This window comes from Panthera tigris, chromosome E1 (assembly GCF_018350195.1).
Source record: "Panthera tigris isolate Pti1 chromosome E1, P.tigris_Pti1_mat1.1, whole genome shotgun sequence".
Taxonomy (NCBI): Eukaryota; Metazoa; Chordata; class Mammalia; order Carnivora; family Felidae; genus Panthera; species Panthera tigris.
The window spans coordinates 35,204,756-35,217,349 of record NC_056673.1 but is presented as its reverse complement, the minus strand read 5'-3'; the positions used below and the strand labels follow the sequence as shown (position 1 = coordinate 35,217,349).

Sequence of the window (12,594 nt, the reverse complement as noted above, 5' to 3'; positions counted from 1 at the left end):
CGCAGCCTCCCGACCCAGCCTGGGGCAGACAAAGGTCACTGGCACATCATAAGTGTTTATTGAAATAAATTGAGTACCACCCCCCCCTTCACATGCAGGTGGGCACCCACATAGCTCCTGATAGCTTCAAAGGCCTGGGTGCCTTCCACCCTCCCCACCAGCCCCTCCAACAGGCGCAGATGGTGCCGGTGCCCCCGTACCTCAGTTTCCTCTGAAGCCCCTCTCCCAGCACAGACAGCAGAGAGGACCAAAGGGCTGAGTCCCAGGGACAGGACCCTGGCCATAGCAGGGGTGGCCTTGAAGCCAGAGCCCCTGAGCAGGAATGAGGGGTGTTGGCATGCATTGGGTCCTGTCCGCCACTCCAGGCAGGGGGAGGTGGAGGCGGACTTCTAATCAGAGCCCCCTCCCCCCCACCCCACTGATAACTGGCCAATCCTCCAGAAGCTGGGCCAGCTGCCGGCCAGTGCTGCTGAGGACAGGGGATCGTCTGAAAGCCCCCTCCTTCCAAGGACAGATAGAGGTCATCCCTGGGCCGCCAGGATAGATCCCGCCCCTACCCAGGGGGCTGGCCCCACCCTTCCTTGTGGCCCAGCGACCCAGAGCCTGCACTGCCTGCCTGTTTCTGGAACCCACTGAGGCCCAGACAGGAACCAGAGCAGATGGGGGAGAGTTGATGAACCCTTCCAAGAGATTGCGGGGGGACTCCCAGATGGTGCCTCTCTACCCAGCTAGCGTGAGGGTTCACCTGTTCAGTACCACCTAGGCACTGGTTAGGGGTATCCTGTCCCCCCCCCCCCCCAGCTCCCAAGTTTGCTCTGTCCCCAGAGAGGTCTCAGGTGTCCTCTGAGGGAGCAACAGACGTGTGCCCTGTGTTAGAGAGCAGGTCAAAGACCAGGCCTTGAATGGGCCCCAGAGGGACAGATCTGTATGGCTGTCATCTCACCACTGGGACCCACAGGACAGGGAAGGGGAAGGGGAGGTTTTCATCCTCCCTTCCTGCCCCTAAGGTCCTTGCAAAGATCGCGTGGGATGACCATGCCGCTTTCTCCGCGCTCCCGTTCAGGAGTGTAGACCGGGAGTCTACCCTGAGTGCATCTTGCTGCAGCACCTCCCGGCCTCCCTGGGGAGCACGGAGCTCTCCCAGCACACCGCCACCTCCGAGAGCTGGAGAGGGACAGCTCTAGCCACCCGCTCCTGCTGAGGTGCTTCCTACCTCCCTCAGCCCTGGGACCCTGGCCCCATCTCAGGGCCTCTAGAAGGCAGGCAGGCAGGCCAGGCAGGTGTCCCAGCTCACTGCCGGCCAGCACCGCCGTGGCCTGAGGGCAGAGGGTCAGACTTGACCCAGGTGCCTCAGGGCTCCCAGACCTGTTCAGCCCTGGCCTCTCTGCCCTCTGCCCGTAACCTGCCAGCTCCCCTAGGGACTCCGTGCCAAACGTCCTTAAAATTGGATTTCTCACCGGGCCCTCTCCTGGGGTGTCCCTTTCTGGGGGATCTGGGTCCAGACCGAGTGACAGGGTGGGAGAGGGCACGTATCCCCCTGAGAGTGTGGGGCCAGGCCAGCCCAAGCTTGGCGCCCAGGCCCCGCCTTCTCGCTGAGGCCTGTGCCCACCGAGCCCGGCGGCCGCCAGCGCCTGGGTGCCGGTGCCTGCCCCTCGCCCTCCCCTAGCTTTTCTTGGCCTCCTGCTCCCTGCGCCGGAGTTTCTCGCGCTGCCGTGCGGCTTTCTCCTGGGCCTTGCGCTCCTTCTCAGCGGCCGCTGCCAGCTCCTTCACCTTCCGCTTCACTAGCGCCCGGTCATGCGAGTTGCTGAGCCCCAGGCTCTGGGGGAGGAATTCAAGGGTGAGGGAACGAGCCCCAGAACCGCCGGGAGCCCTGGCCAACCCGAGCCCCAGGTTCTCTGTGCCCCAGGCGTAAGCTCTCTTCCACCCCCCAGACTTGCCTGTGGACCAGACCCCGCGGGGCAAGAATTCGGAAGGGGAGCCTTCGGAAAAGATGCCAGTGGAGGATCTTTCCAGACCCTTAGTCCCTGCCCCCACCCCTGGCAATCCTCAGCCCCCGTTCCGCCACTCTGGATTTCAGCCGTGGCACGACCCCAGCACCCCCGGGGCCCACAGAGAGCAGGTGATGTGCCCAAGGTCACACAGCTAGTAAGTAGCCGAGGCCCCTCCCCACTCAGACTCCCTGGGGACTCTCCTCACCACCCCTTCCCCAAGCAGTGTAACAGAGGGTGGGGAACAGGCCAGAAACCTCCCAGCACAAAGATCCGAGGTGCGCCCCCTGACCTCCCCTGACTACCAGCACCCTCCAAGACTGAGAATCAGTCAAGGTGATCAGGGAGAGGCCTGGTTTCTTAGGACACCAGGAGACTCGGAATCAAGAGTCAGGTGATACGACAGTCGTGGAGGTCAAGGTCAACCTGGAGACTGGGGCTGGAGCTTGAAGGTCAAACTGAAGACCTGGGCTTGAGTTTCGAGGCAGACTGGGGACCCATGCTAGAGTCCAGAGATCAGGCCATGGACCTTGCCCAGAGGTCAGAGGTCAGGGAATGGCCTCGAAGGAAGTGAAAGGAAAGGTCAGGGTGAGGGGATCCCGATCCCGGAAGGTTGCCTCGGGCTCCAGCTGGATCACGGCTCTTCTCCTCTGACCCACCTTCAGTTTGCTTCCATCCAGCTGCAGGAGCTGGGGCCCATCCACCTGCCGCGCGGCGAACTCAGCGGCATACTGCTCCAGGTTGAGGCTGTGCAGCCACTGGCCCACCTGCTGACTGGTCCAGTGGTGGACAGTGGGGAGAGGTTCGTCCAGGAACTGGGGTGGAGACCAAGGACAGTGAGGAGGGGTGACCTGGCCTGTGGCCCGAACACCCGACGCTCCGAGGTCAGGGCTTACTCACCTCATCCGAAGATTGGGACAGCGTGTGGTAGGGGTAGGAACACTTGGTCTCCTGCCGGGGACCACTGGGGATCTTGGGGCTGCTGCTGGGCGGTGTGGAGTCATCACTCAGGGTGGATTCCTAGACAGGGGGGGTGCGTGCTGAAGACAGCTCACCCGCAAGCCCAAGGGAGCCCCCCCGCCCCCTGCCCCGCGCTCCCAACCCCCTGCCCCCTGTCTGCATGGAGCTGAATCTGGGGACGGGGCACCAGTGCCTCCTATGCATGAACCAGGAGCTGGGCAGGCACATATGACACGGTGACTCACGGGAGGCATCAGGACGTAAGGCTTCTGGGAGCACGTGGGGCTAGAACTGAGGCAGGATAGTTAGCAGGAATGGAGGAGGTGTCACTTCTTACAGGCAGCCAACCAGGATTCCCCCAGGCTAGGTCAGGGGTCCCCCTTTGTGCCTCCCCACCCCAGCCTCCAGCACCCTGGCTGCTAAGTGCCTGAGTAGAGACCATAAGCTCTCTGAGGCCCTGGGCTGTCTGTTCACTATGTTATCCCAGGGCTCAGCACAAGGGAAGGAAGAGATGGAAGGAGTCCGTGGAGGGAAAGAGGCAACAAGGAAGCGCCAGGTCAGAAGGAACTCTTTCTCCCCCGAATTCCCAGCTTTCTGATCTCCTCTGCCCCGGGAGCACATAAGGCACAGCCACGGAACAGGCTTGGAGCCTGGCAAGCAACCCACGCGGTAAGTCCTTCTCTCTTCGTCTTATTCTTTCATCTATTCGACTGGGGTAGCATGCCTGCGCTTTGGGACAGCAAAGCAAAAGCATGCACTTGGAGCCTTGCAAACCGTGGAGGGCGGCACGAGCACGAGCATAAGCAGAGACTGTTGCTTCTGTCCCCCGGTGTCACTTCTCCCAGAGGGCGGCGAGCTTCCTAAGCACTGGCTAGTCTGGGTCCCACTCATCTCTGTCGCCTCCAGGCCTCACCCCACCACACGGGTAGCCCGGCTCCTAAGACAGGACGTGGGGCTAGAGCCGAGCCAGGCAGGAGACTTAGCCCGAGGGGAGGAGGCCTCAGGCTGGGGGTGGGAAGGGGGGGATACACCAGGGGAAGCCCAGTGTTCACTGACGCGCGTTGAATTCAGTAAATGAAACGACGAAGGAACGGCTCAGAGCGTGAGTGAGCGAACAAGTGAATGAATGAACTCAGAGAACGAGAACGGACGAACTAATGAGTCACCGGATGGCTCCGTGGGTAGACAAATGGACTCGAGGAAGGCCTGGATCCCAGCCCGAGCCAGGGTGAAGCGTGCCCTCGTGTCACCTGAGTCTGGGGCCGGCACGAGGGCAGGAAGGCCACGGGCTCACCTGAGAAGCCGACTTCTTCGGGCTGAAGCCCTCGTGTTTAGGGGAGCAGGCGGGGGAGGTGGTGTTGCCAGAGGATGCCGAGCCCTTGCCGCTGTCTGTGAACCAGGAAAAGGGCAGGAACGGGGAGCCCCCTGACCTGCCGGACCCCTCCACTGACTCCCTGCGGAGAGAGCACCCTGCATGGGTGGGGGCACCGAGCCGAGGGCCGGGCCCACAGGGAACGACGGGCAGAAACCGTGGCCGAGGGGCTGTGGGCACCACTCACCTGCTGCCCATGGACAAGCGGTTGCTGCTCTTGTCCTTCCGGCTCTTGCTAGTGGATGCTCTGCGTAAGGTGACCCTGTGGGGAGGGCAGGCGGGGAGTGGGGCAGGGCGGCCCGCCGTGCTACCCTGTACCCCACAGCCCCAAGCCTTTGCTGCTGGCCCGTTCTCCACTCACCCCAGGTCCAAGAACTTGCGGCGAGTCTTCTTATCCAGGCCGATGGTGGGGCTGGCAGGCTCAGGGGGGCTGGCGTCCCGGCTGTCATCTTTTGGAGAGGAGAGGGAAGGACATTGCCTGTGGGGTGGCTTACCCGCCTCCTTGAGCTGCCAGGGTGAGGTGATGGAAACCCTTCTGACTTAGGATCAGGTAACTGGGCTCCGGTGCCCTTCGCTAGCTGTGCGACTGAGGACAAATCGCCCTACCTCGCTGAGCTGCCTCTATCTCAGACAGGGGGATGATCACACCTGATCTACAATAACACCTATGTCACGGGACCCGTGATGACACCTGCCTGTTTCAAGGAATATGTGCAAAAAGCCTTCTGCAACCCACGAACGCGTAGGGGCCGCTGCAGGTCAGGGTTCGGTTTATCCTGACCAACTTCTAACCAGCCTTCCGATCTTGGCTCCCATGTCACGCCCTCAGAGAAGCCTTACAGGATGCTCCCCGCTGGGTCCTTTCGCCCTGCTCGGTGTCGCCCCCGCCACCGCGCACGTTTCTCCCATAGCGCTGATTACAGCTTGTAACCCGCACGTTTAGTTGAGAGATGATTTGATCGCTTCCCCCTTAACCTATAAGGAATTATTAGATGGCCTCTCCCCCAAACTGCAAGCCTCGCGAGGGAAAAGGCTGCATCTGTTTCCCCACCTGTGTGTCCCCAGTGCGCAACAGAGTCTGGTACACAGGAAGCGAATGCGTGAGCCGTAATGTGTCCTCCCCCCCTCCCCCCTCCCTCCTCCCCCCTCGCCAAGGTGCTCGGCCCTGCTTGGTCCGCCCGCTGCAGTCCCGGCGCCCGCCAGCAGGGGGCGCCGCCACCGGCCACCGCTCACCTTCGCTGTGCGGCTCCGCGCGCGGGTGGCGGCGCACGAAGCTGGGCGAGCTGTCCGAGGAGGGCGCGGAGCGCGGCGGCGAGCAGGAGGCGGCGGCCAGGCCCTCGTGCGAGGTGGCGTTGTGCAGGGGCCGGTAGCGTGTGAGCGGCGAGGGCGGCGGCTCGTCTTCGTCCAGGCTGCGCCGCAACCCCGGAGGCTCCAGGCAGAAAGAGCCCCCCGCCGGGGACCCCGGGCCCGAGTGCAGAGGCGAGCGCAGCCGGTGCAGGGGGCTCCCGCAGCCGTCCGTCACCTGGGGGAGGGGGCAGCCGCTCACTGCCAACCCTCCCCGCCTCTTCCCCGAGGGGCTGGGAATTGGTTTCACCCCGCAAACTGCGAGGGGGCCCCCTGAAGGGGCTGGCTGGGCCGTGAGATGTGGGAGATGGGCGGGGGGGGGGGGGGGGAGGGGGCTTCGGTCATGCAGGCTGGGGTTGAATCCCGCCCTCCTCACTTCCTAACTGCGTGCATTTGTTACTGAACCTCTCAGAGCCTCAGTTCCCTCACACGCATGATGGGAATGATCACACCTTGCGTAAAATTTGACGTGAGCCAGATGTGAATGTTGGTGCTACTACGTCAGAAGTCTGGGAGTGGGGTTTCCCTGGAAAGGGGTTTGGAGGGATGGGGGGGGCGGGGCGGGCCAGAGGGGGGTGGGTAGGGTACGTGTGATTGGGTGGGCTGCCCCGACCTTGCCTCCGGGCCCATCGGAGCCTTCGCCATCCTCTGCAGAGCTGGCACTGTCCCGAAGCCTGGAGCGGGAAGGTCGGTGTCTCCGGCCCTTGGCCAGTAGCTGGGCTCGGGCCTTATGTAAACTGCTGTCCAGTCTGACGGTCTCTGGCACAGCCAAGTCCAGGTCTGTGAACCAGGTGGGGGGGGGGGGGACACAGACCAGACACGTGAGGACAGCAAGCCCAGAGGCCCACCCACCTCAGGCAGCCGCCTGCACTCACACCCCAGACATTCAACCACTGTTTGTGAGTGCCGGGCCCCGGGAGTACGAATGAGACGGAGAACAGGGTCCCAGACGGTCGCCGGGCAAGCCAGATGCGTCAGCACCTGAATGCGGCCGTGTGGGGCAAACGCTCATGGACACCGAGGAGGACAGGAGGGTCCTGTCTGGATGGGTCAGGGGAGGAAGCACCAAAGCTGGTCTAAGGTCTGGGTGGCAGTTTACAAGAGAGGAGGTTTGGCAACCTGCTCTCCGCACAGCGGGAGCACCTCCGGGGCACTTGCGGGGTCGCTCTGTGGAGAGGAGGGCTGGGGATGAGGCCGGACAGATCACGGTAATAACAGCTCCCCTTTAAGAAGCCCCAACGACGTGCCAGAAGGTTCACACCTCGCCCCGTCCGCTCAAAACACCCCAGTGAGCGAGGGACAACTATTACGCGCGTCGTACAGCCTTGCAAACTGAGGCTCAGGGAGGTCAAGTTCTTGAGGGCAGCCACCAGCTGGCAGTGGTCCGGGATCCGAGCCTGACTCATCTGGCTCCAGAGACAGGCTCGCTGGGCCACGCCTGGGGTTGGCGCTCAGACACAGCACTGCCGAGAAGGCTCGCAGCTGAGCCGGGACATAGCAGCGGCGTCAGGGGGAAACCCAGGCCCCGGGAGGCCTGTCTCCACCATCCTGGGGGCGGCGGTGCCAGGCTGGGTCCCGGATGAAGACGTGGAGGAAGACGAGGCAAACCCAGGGGATCATGCAAAATCCCAACTGCTCCTCGTTTTCCTTCTCATCTGTTCCACCTGGGAACGAAGCCCCCGCTCCGCAGCATCTCCAGGCTCGGCACTGGGGTCTCCGGGCAGAAGATGTCCTTCCCAGACCTCAGGATGGGTTAAGACCTTTTCTTCCCTCCCCTCCCCCCCCCACGATCTCAGGGTCCCCCATCCCATCACTCATGCCTGCCCTGCCTTCCCTGCTTCTCTTTGTCCTGTCTGCAGACACCCCCTAAGCCACCCCAGTTGCTGGCCTGACTTAACTACCACCTCCTGGTTCACCCCCGAAGCCCAGGGCGCCTCGGCACCGGCCAGGGGACTTGCCACGTCAAAGGCACCCAGGCTCCTCAAGGAATCCACCCAAATGAACCCACCGCCTTGCCTCACACCGGCTTCCCCTTTGCTCCTCGGCTCAGCAGAAGGCCCCGTCATCCACCCAGCCCCCCAACTCAGCCCCAAGCTACCCTTTGCCCTCGGCTGTTAGCTCCACTTTCGACATACCTCTAGACACACTGAAATATTTATGGTGAAACGATGCAATGTTTTGGATTAGGTTCAAAATAATCCAGGGGAATAGGAGTGGAGCCTGGCATACACACGGAGAGAAAGGGGAGGGACAGCAGAGGAAGAAGGGGGAAGAGGTGAGGCAGGGAGAGGATGGGAAGGCAGGGAGGAGAGGGGGACACACAGCCTCCCTGGTCTAGGTCACTATCACCTCCTGCCTCAATTATCGCAAAAGCCTCCAAGCTGATCTTCCCTTGTCCTCCCTTTCCCATTTACGGTCTATTTTCAACACAGCGGTGGCCAGAGTGATCCTGATAGAACATGTCAGCCCTTGTCACTGCTCTGCTCAGAACCCTCTGGGGACTTCCACCTCGCACAGAGTAAGCGCCAAGTCGTCCCAGTGGCTTTTCCAGACTCAGTCCGTGCTCCCCTTACCTCTCTGAGCTTCTCCTTCTCCCCCTCGTGCTCCCTCCACTCCTGGCCATCCCAGCCTCCTGGCTCTTCCTCACACAAGCCTCGCCTGCACCTCAGGGCCTTTGCACTTCCTCTTTCCCTTTCCTGCAAGGCTCTCGCCACGGGTTTCTGCGTGGTTCTCTCCTTCACCTCCTTCATGTCTTCGCTTTAAATGCTTTCTGTCACCGAGGACTTGACTGACCACTCAACTTATAATTTCCCCCCCCCCCGCCCCAGAACCCCAATCTCTGTTTTTCCCTATATCATGTATCATTCTCTGGCATGCTGTGTATTTTGCTTAGTTTATGGTCTCTCCAGTCATTAGAATGCCAGCTCCATGAGGGCTGACGTTCCTCTTTTTTTCACTGCTCTCAGGATGGATGCCGGCACATAGTAGGGTCTTGGTAAATATTCTAATGGAAAAGCTGTGGTTCTGTCCATCTGCCTTCACACCTCTGCAACCCGGTCTCTTCTCTCCCTTGGGACTGAACCGCCTGAGCTCAGGCCTTCAGCAGCCACTTCCCCGAAGACCCAGCCAGCTGAGCACGGCCTCAGCGTCCTTCCATCCTGAGCTCCCTGCCAACGGTCCGCCTCCCTCCCCACTTGTCACGAGCCAGAAGAAACTTTCTAAAGCGCATTTCTGACTGTGTCCCATAATTGCTTGCTTTTGAAACCCAGGGCGGGGCAGGGGAGGGGAGAGGGTTCCAAAGCCAACAACATAAAGCCCATGCCCCTCAGCCCTCCAGGCAAGGCCGGAGGGGTCCCAGCTCCCCCTTTCTGTGTTTCCCACATTTCCTCTGCACGGCGGGCTCTTATAGGGACCATGGTTAAGAGCCGGCTGGCCGGGGCTGAATCCAATTGTGCCATTTGCTGGCTGGGTGACTCTGGACAAGTCACTTACATTTAGATATTGGCTTCCGCGTCAGCAAGACGGGGTCATGGCAGGAGTATGTTCCTCGCGGGGTTGTGTGAGCGTTAAATCAGATCACTATATAAAGCTGTGCCAGAATGCCCGTGGCTAAGGGCTCAGAGAGCACGAGCTGTTGGTGGCCTTGGCGGGAGCGGTACTAACCTGCCGGCCGCACCTGGGTCCCTGTCTCCACCTGCCTCTGCCTGGGCCGCTCCTGCAGCCCTCCTCTGCCCCACCCCTCCTTTGTCCGGCTGTCAACTCAAACCCATCATCCTGCCGGCCCCCGCAGGACCGCTGCCCCTCTGCAGGCCTGGCCCTACGGTCTGGTCGGAAGTGACCGTCCCGTGCCAGTCCGCGCACGGCAGAGGGTCGAGCCCTGCGCCGTCCGCCGTGTTCCGTGAGAGCTGGCGCGGGGCCCGGCAGAGAGGAGGTGGTCAGTCGGTGTTTGCTGTATTCAAGCTAAGTCACCCTTTGGGGACCAGCGCAGAGCCGGGCAGAGACAGGCTCAAGACACGCGAAGGTGGTGACGTGCACGCTCCACACTTAAGTCCTCTGCGGAGCGCTCTGCCCCATGACACGTTTCTTGTCTCGTCTCGTCGTGTGGGTGCTTCCGTGTGGGTCCCCCGCTTGCCCCCGCACTAGAACGCAAGCTCCTCGAGGGCAGTGACCTTGTCTGGCTTGTTCGGTGCTGTCTCCCTGGGGCCTGGAACAGAGCCTGGCACATGATAGGGGCCCAGTGGTATTTGCGGAAGGGACGAAGGCAGGGGCTGGGGGCTATAGGTTAGGTAGCCGGGCTGAGGTCTGGGAGACAGTGAAGAGCTAAGGTGGTAGAGAGAACAGGGAAGAACTTTCCAAGGAGAAGGGATGGTGTGGGCCAGTGGAGGCCGCAAGGAGAGGGGACCGGCCCGGACACCGGGGAGGGTGGACCCACGGGGACGGTCACAGTTGTCCAGACGCAGTGGCGGAGGCTTGGCGAGGGGAGAGGTCCTGCCAGAGGACTGCTATTTGGGACCCCAGCCTTGACGCTGCGCCCCTAGTTCCTTAGCTGCCCCTGCTTCGCTTCTGGGGTTTTCCAGAGGGAGCCCTCTGCCCCCTGATCCCTGACACAGACTCTCCAAGCGTTATCTGCAAGCAGCAAGGACTGAACCACAGAATAAGACTGGCTACCACTCACGGGGCTCTCGCTGTGCCAGGCACTGGTTCTAAGTGCTTTCCGATCACTAGCTCATTTAAACTCCCCACAACCCTAAGAGGAAGAGACTCCGGGAATCCCCAGGGCAGCCTTAATTTGCCTGAAGGCCCACGGCTGCCGAAGAGAGGGGCCAAGGTTACAGGCAGTCTGGCTCCGGAGGCTCAGTGTGTAAGTACTCAGCCCGCTCTACCTCCCCTGAGGCGGAGATGGGAGCACCTTGTGAGTCCAACCTCTCATTTTATAGGTGGGGAAACTGAGGCTCAGACAGGCAAGGTTTGGCCAAAGGTGCAGGGGGAGTTCAGGACAGCATCCAGGCCTCCTGGCTCCCAGACTAGTGCTCTCGCTGTTCTGGGACGCCTGGACAGCTGGTGCCCAGCTGCCCTGGCCCAGGGAGAAGGGCCCTTTGCTCCTGACTCTGGGCCACATCAGGACTGCAGGCAGCTTACCTCGGAGGGTCGGAGGGTCGAGGGAGCAAAGGAACTTCTAGGGGGGCTTAAGTGTTTTTGAGACAAGGTGGGGCCTGTCTCTCCTCTGGTCCCTGTTCTACCTGGCTCCCTGGCTTCCCTCCATCTCTGTGTCTGTCTCTCTGTCTCTCTCTTTCTCTCCCCAGCAGGGAGTTAGCCCAGCCCTGGGCACTGGGGAGTCATGAATATTTAATTGCCTTTCGAATCAGGAAGCAGGCAAGGCAGCCAGCTACCTCAGCAGGTCTGGGAGCAGGAAAACAGGCAGAGTTGGGGTTAGGGGGTGTTGGGAGGCCCAGAAGCCGAGGTAAGGGGGCGCTCACTTCTGTCAGGCCAGGCCTGGGTGCAGATGGTGAGACCCAAGAGTCTGAGGCCCAGAGGCAGCTGGAGGCTGGAGGAGTCCAGGAGGCAAACCCTTCATTGCACGGGCCCCAGGGAGGCCAGGAAAGCAGTTTCCCAGGAACCAGGAGGCAGGAGTTCCTGGCATTGCCAGGGCATGTGGCCACACAGGGGAGAACCGGGTGAGCAGGAGAGGGCGGGGAGAGGAGGGGAGGGCAGGTAGAGATGAGAAGGCAGGGGAGGAGAAGCTGGGAGCCCCTTGAGGCTTGTGCACACAAATGTGAGTGTCCTGGGCTCCACACCTGCCATCGGCTTCAGGCAACCGCTTCTGTCTCCACCTCTCCCTCCATGTTCCTTCACCTTCCCTGCTCCCTGACTCCTCCACCAAATCCAGCAAGGAAACAGCCTTTCCACCCCAGTGCATGCTGGGGACTCGGCCCTGTCAGGGTGGTCTCTCCCCATATCACACAATAGAAAGACTGCAGGGGGTAAATGATGGAAGGAGCAGGTGCGCGCATGCACCCCAGTGTGTAAAGAGGGGGCCAGCCTGGGGGTACAGAGGCTCTATGTCCTATGCATTTGATTTCCACGCACATCCTGCAGGCTAAGGTCCCTCACTATGCGATGTGGAGGTAACGTGTATCACCTGTGCTGGGGACACGGGGACACGGCCCGGTGACTGAGAGCAGGGAGTCAGGCGGTCTGGAGTTCTAGTCTCAGCTCTGCCACTAACCTGCCATGTGATCTTTAAAGCAAGTCACTGCAGCACTCTGTGCTCTCGGCACCTTGTCTGGACAAAGGGCACACCTCTTAGCATGACTGTGGGGAGTAAATGATATAGCGCATGGGAGACTGGGGTGTTAGCCTAGTACCTGGCATGAGACAGTACTTGACAAATGAAGACCCTTATTGTTGTTGTAATTGGCATAGATAGTAATGACAAAGACCCAGGTTGAAAGGCCACAAAGCGCACGCGCGCTCACACACACACACACACACACACACACACACACTGACACACACTGAAGTCCCAGAGGGAATCCCCCCAATGCTGATGGCCTTGGATAGAGTTAGAGCAAACAGAACTTACCAAAAACCTCGTCTGCAGGTTCTCGTAGCTTTGAAGAAGCCATGACTCAAGGAAGCTGGGGAGGATCGGGTGGGAGAGAGAGAGAGAGAGGAAAAAAAAAATGACTATGGATAAGAGGTTCAGGTTGGTGGAGACCAGGGAGCTGCCACTGGCTACCTGCTCCTGGTCTTATGGCCCCTCACCTTCCCTTAGAACCTTCCTCCAGCTCCTTGGAAAAGAAGTCGCCTGAACCATACTCTGGACTGTGAGAGCTAGGGCAGGAGGCACAAATAGAAGAGTGGACAGGGGCAGGAGCAAATCCGGGGTGTAGACACAGGCTGAGTCCTATGGTTTGTGGCCACGCTGAT

The 12,594-nt window shown here is 60.9% G+C and overlaps 1 protein-coding gene across 1 annotated transcript; it reads right to left on the bottom strand.

Annotated features, from left to right (window-relative positions):
* Positions 1 to 11: 11 nt before the first annotated feature.
* On the bottom strand, positions 12 to 12,290 carry SAMD14 (sterile alpha motif domain containing 14). The gene is made up of 9 exons (XM_042965557.1): positions 12,248 to 12,290; positions 6,278 to 6,444; positions 5,554 to 5,842; positions 4,682 to 4,769; positions 4,508 to 4,582; positions 4,243 to 4,402; positions 2,889 to 3,008; positions 2,648 to 2,803; positions 12 to 1,818 (listed from the first exon to the last, which is right to left on the bottom strand). The coding sequence occupies exons 1-9, from the start codon at positions 12,288 to 12,290 to the stop codon at positions 1,663 to 1,665; spliced, it is 1,254 nt and encodes a 417-aa protein (XP_042821491.1). The 3' UTR covers positions 12 to 1,662.
* Between the last annotated feature and the right edge of the window lie 304 nt (positions 12,291 to 12,594).

Excerpts from the sequence above, each read along its gene's own strand:
- SAMD14 (XM_042965557.1), bottom strand. The coding sequence starts at position 12,290 with ATGGCTTCTTCAAAGCTACGAGAACCTGCAGACGAGGTTTTTG. Across the intron at positions 6,445-12,247 it reads ACCTGCAGACGAGGTTTTTG|ACCTGGACTTGGCTGTGCCA; the intron begins GTAAGTTCTGTT and ends CCTGGTTCACAG. Across the intron at positions 5,843-6,277 it reads CCGATGGGCCCGGAGGCAAG|GTGACGGACGGCTGCGGGAG; the intron begins GTCGGGGCAGCC and ends CCCCTCCCCCAG.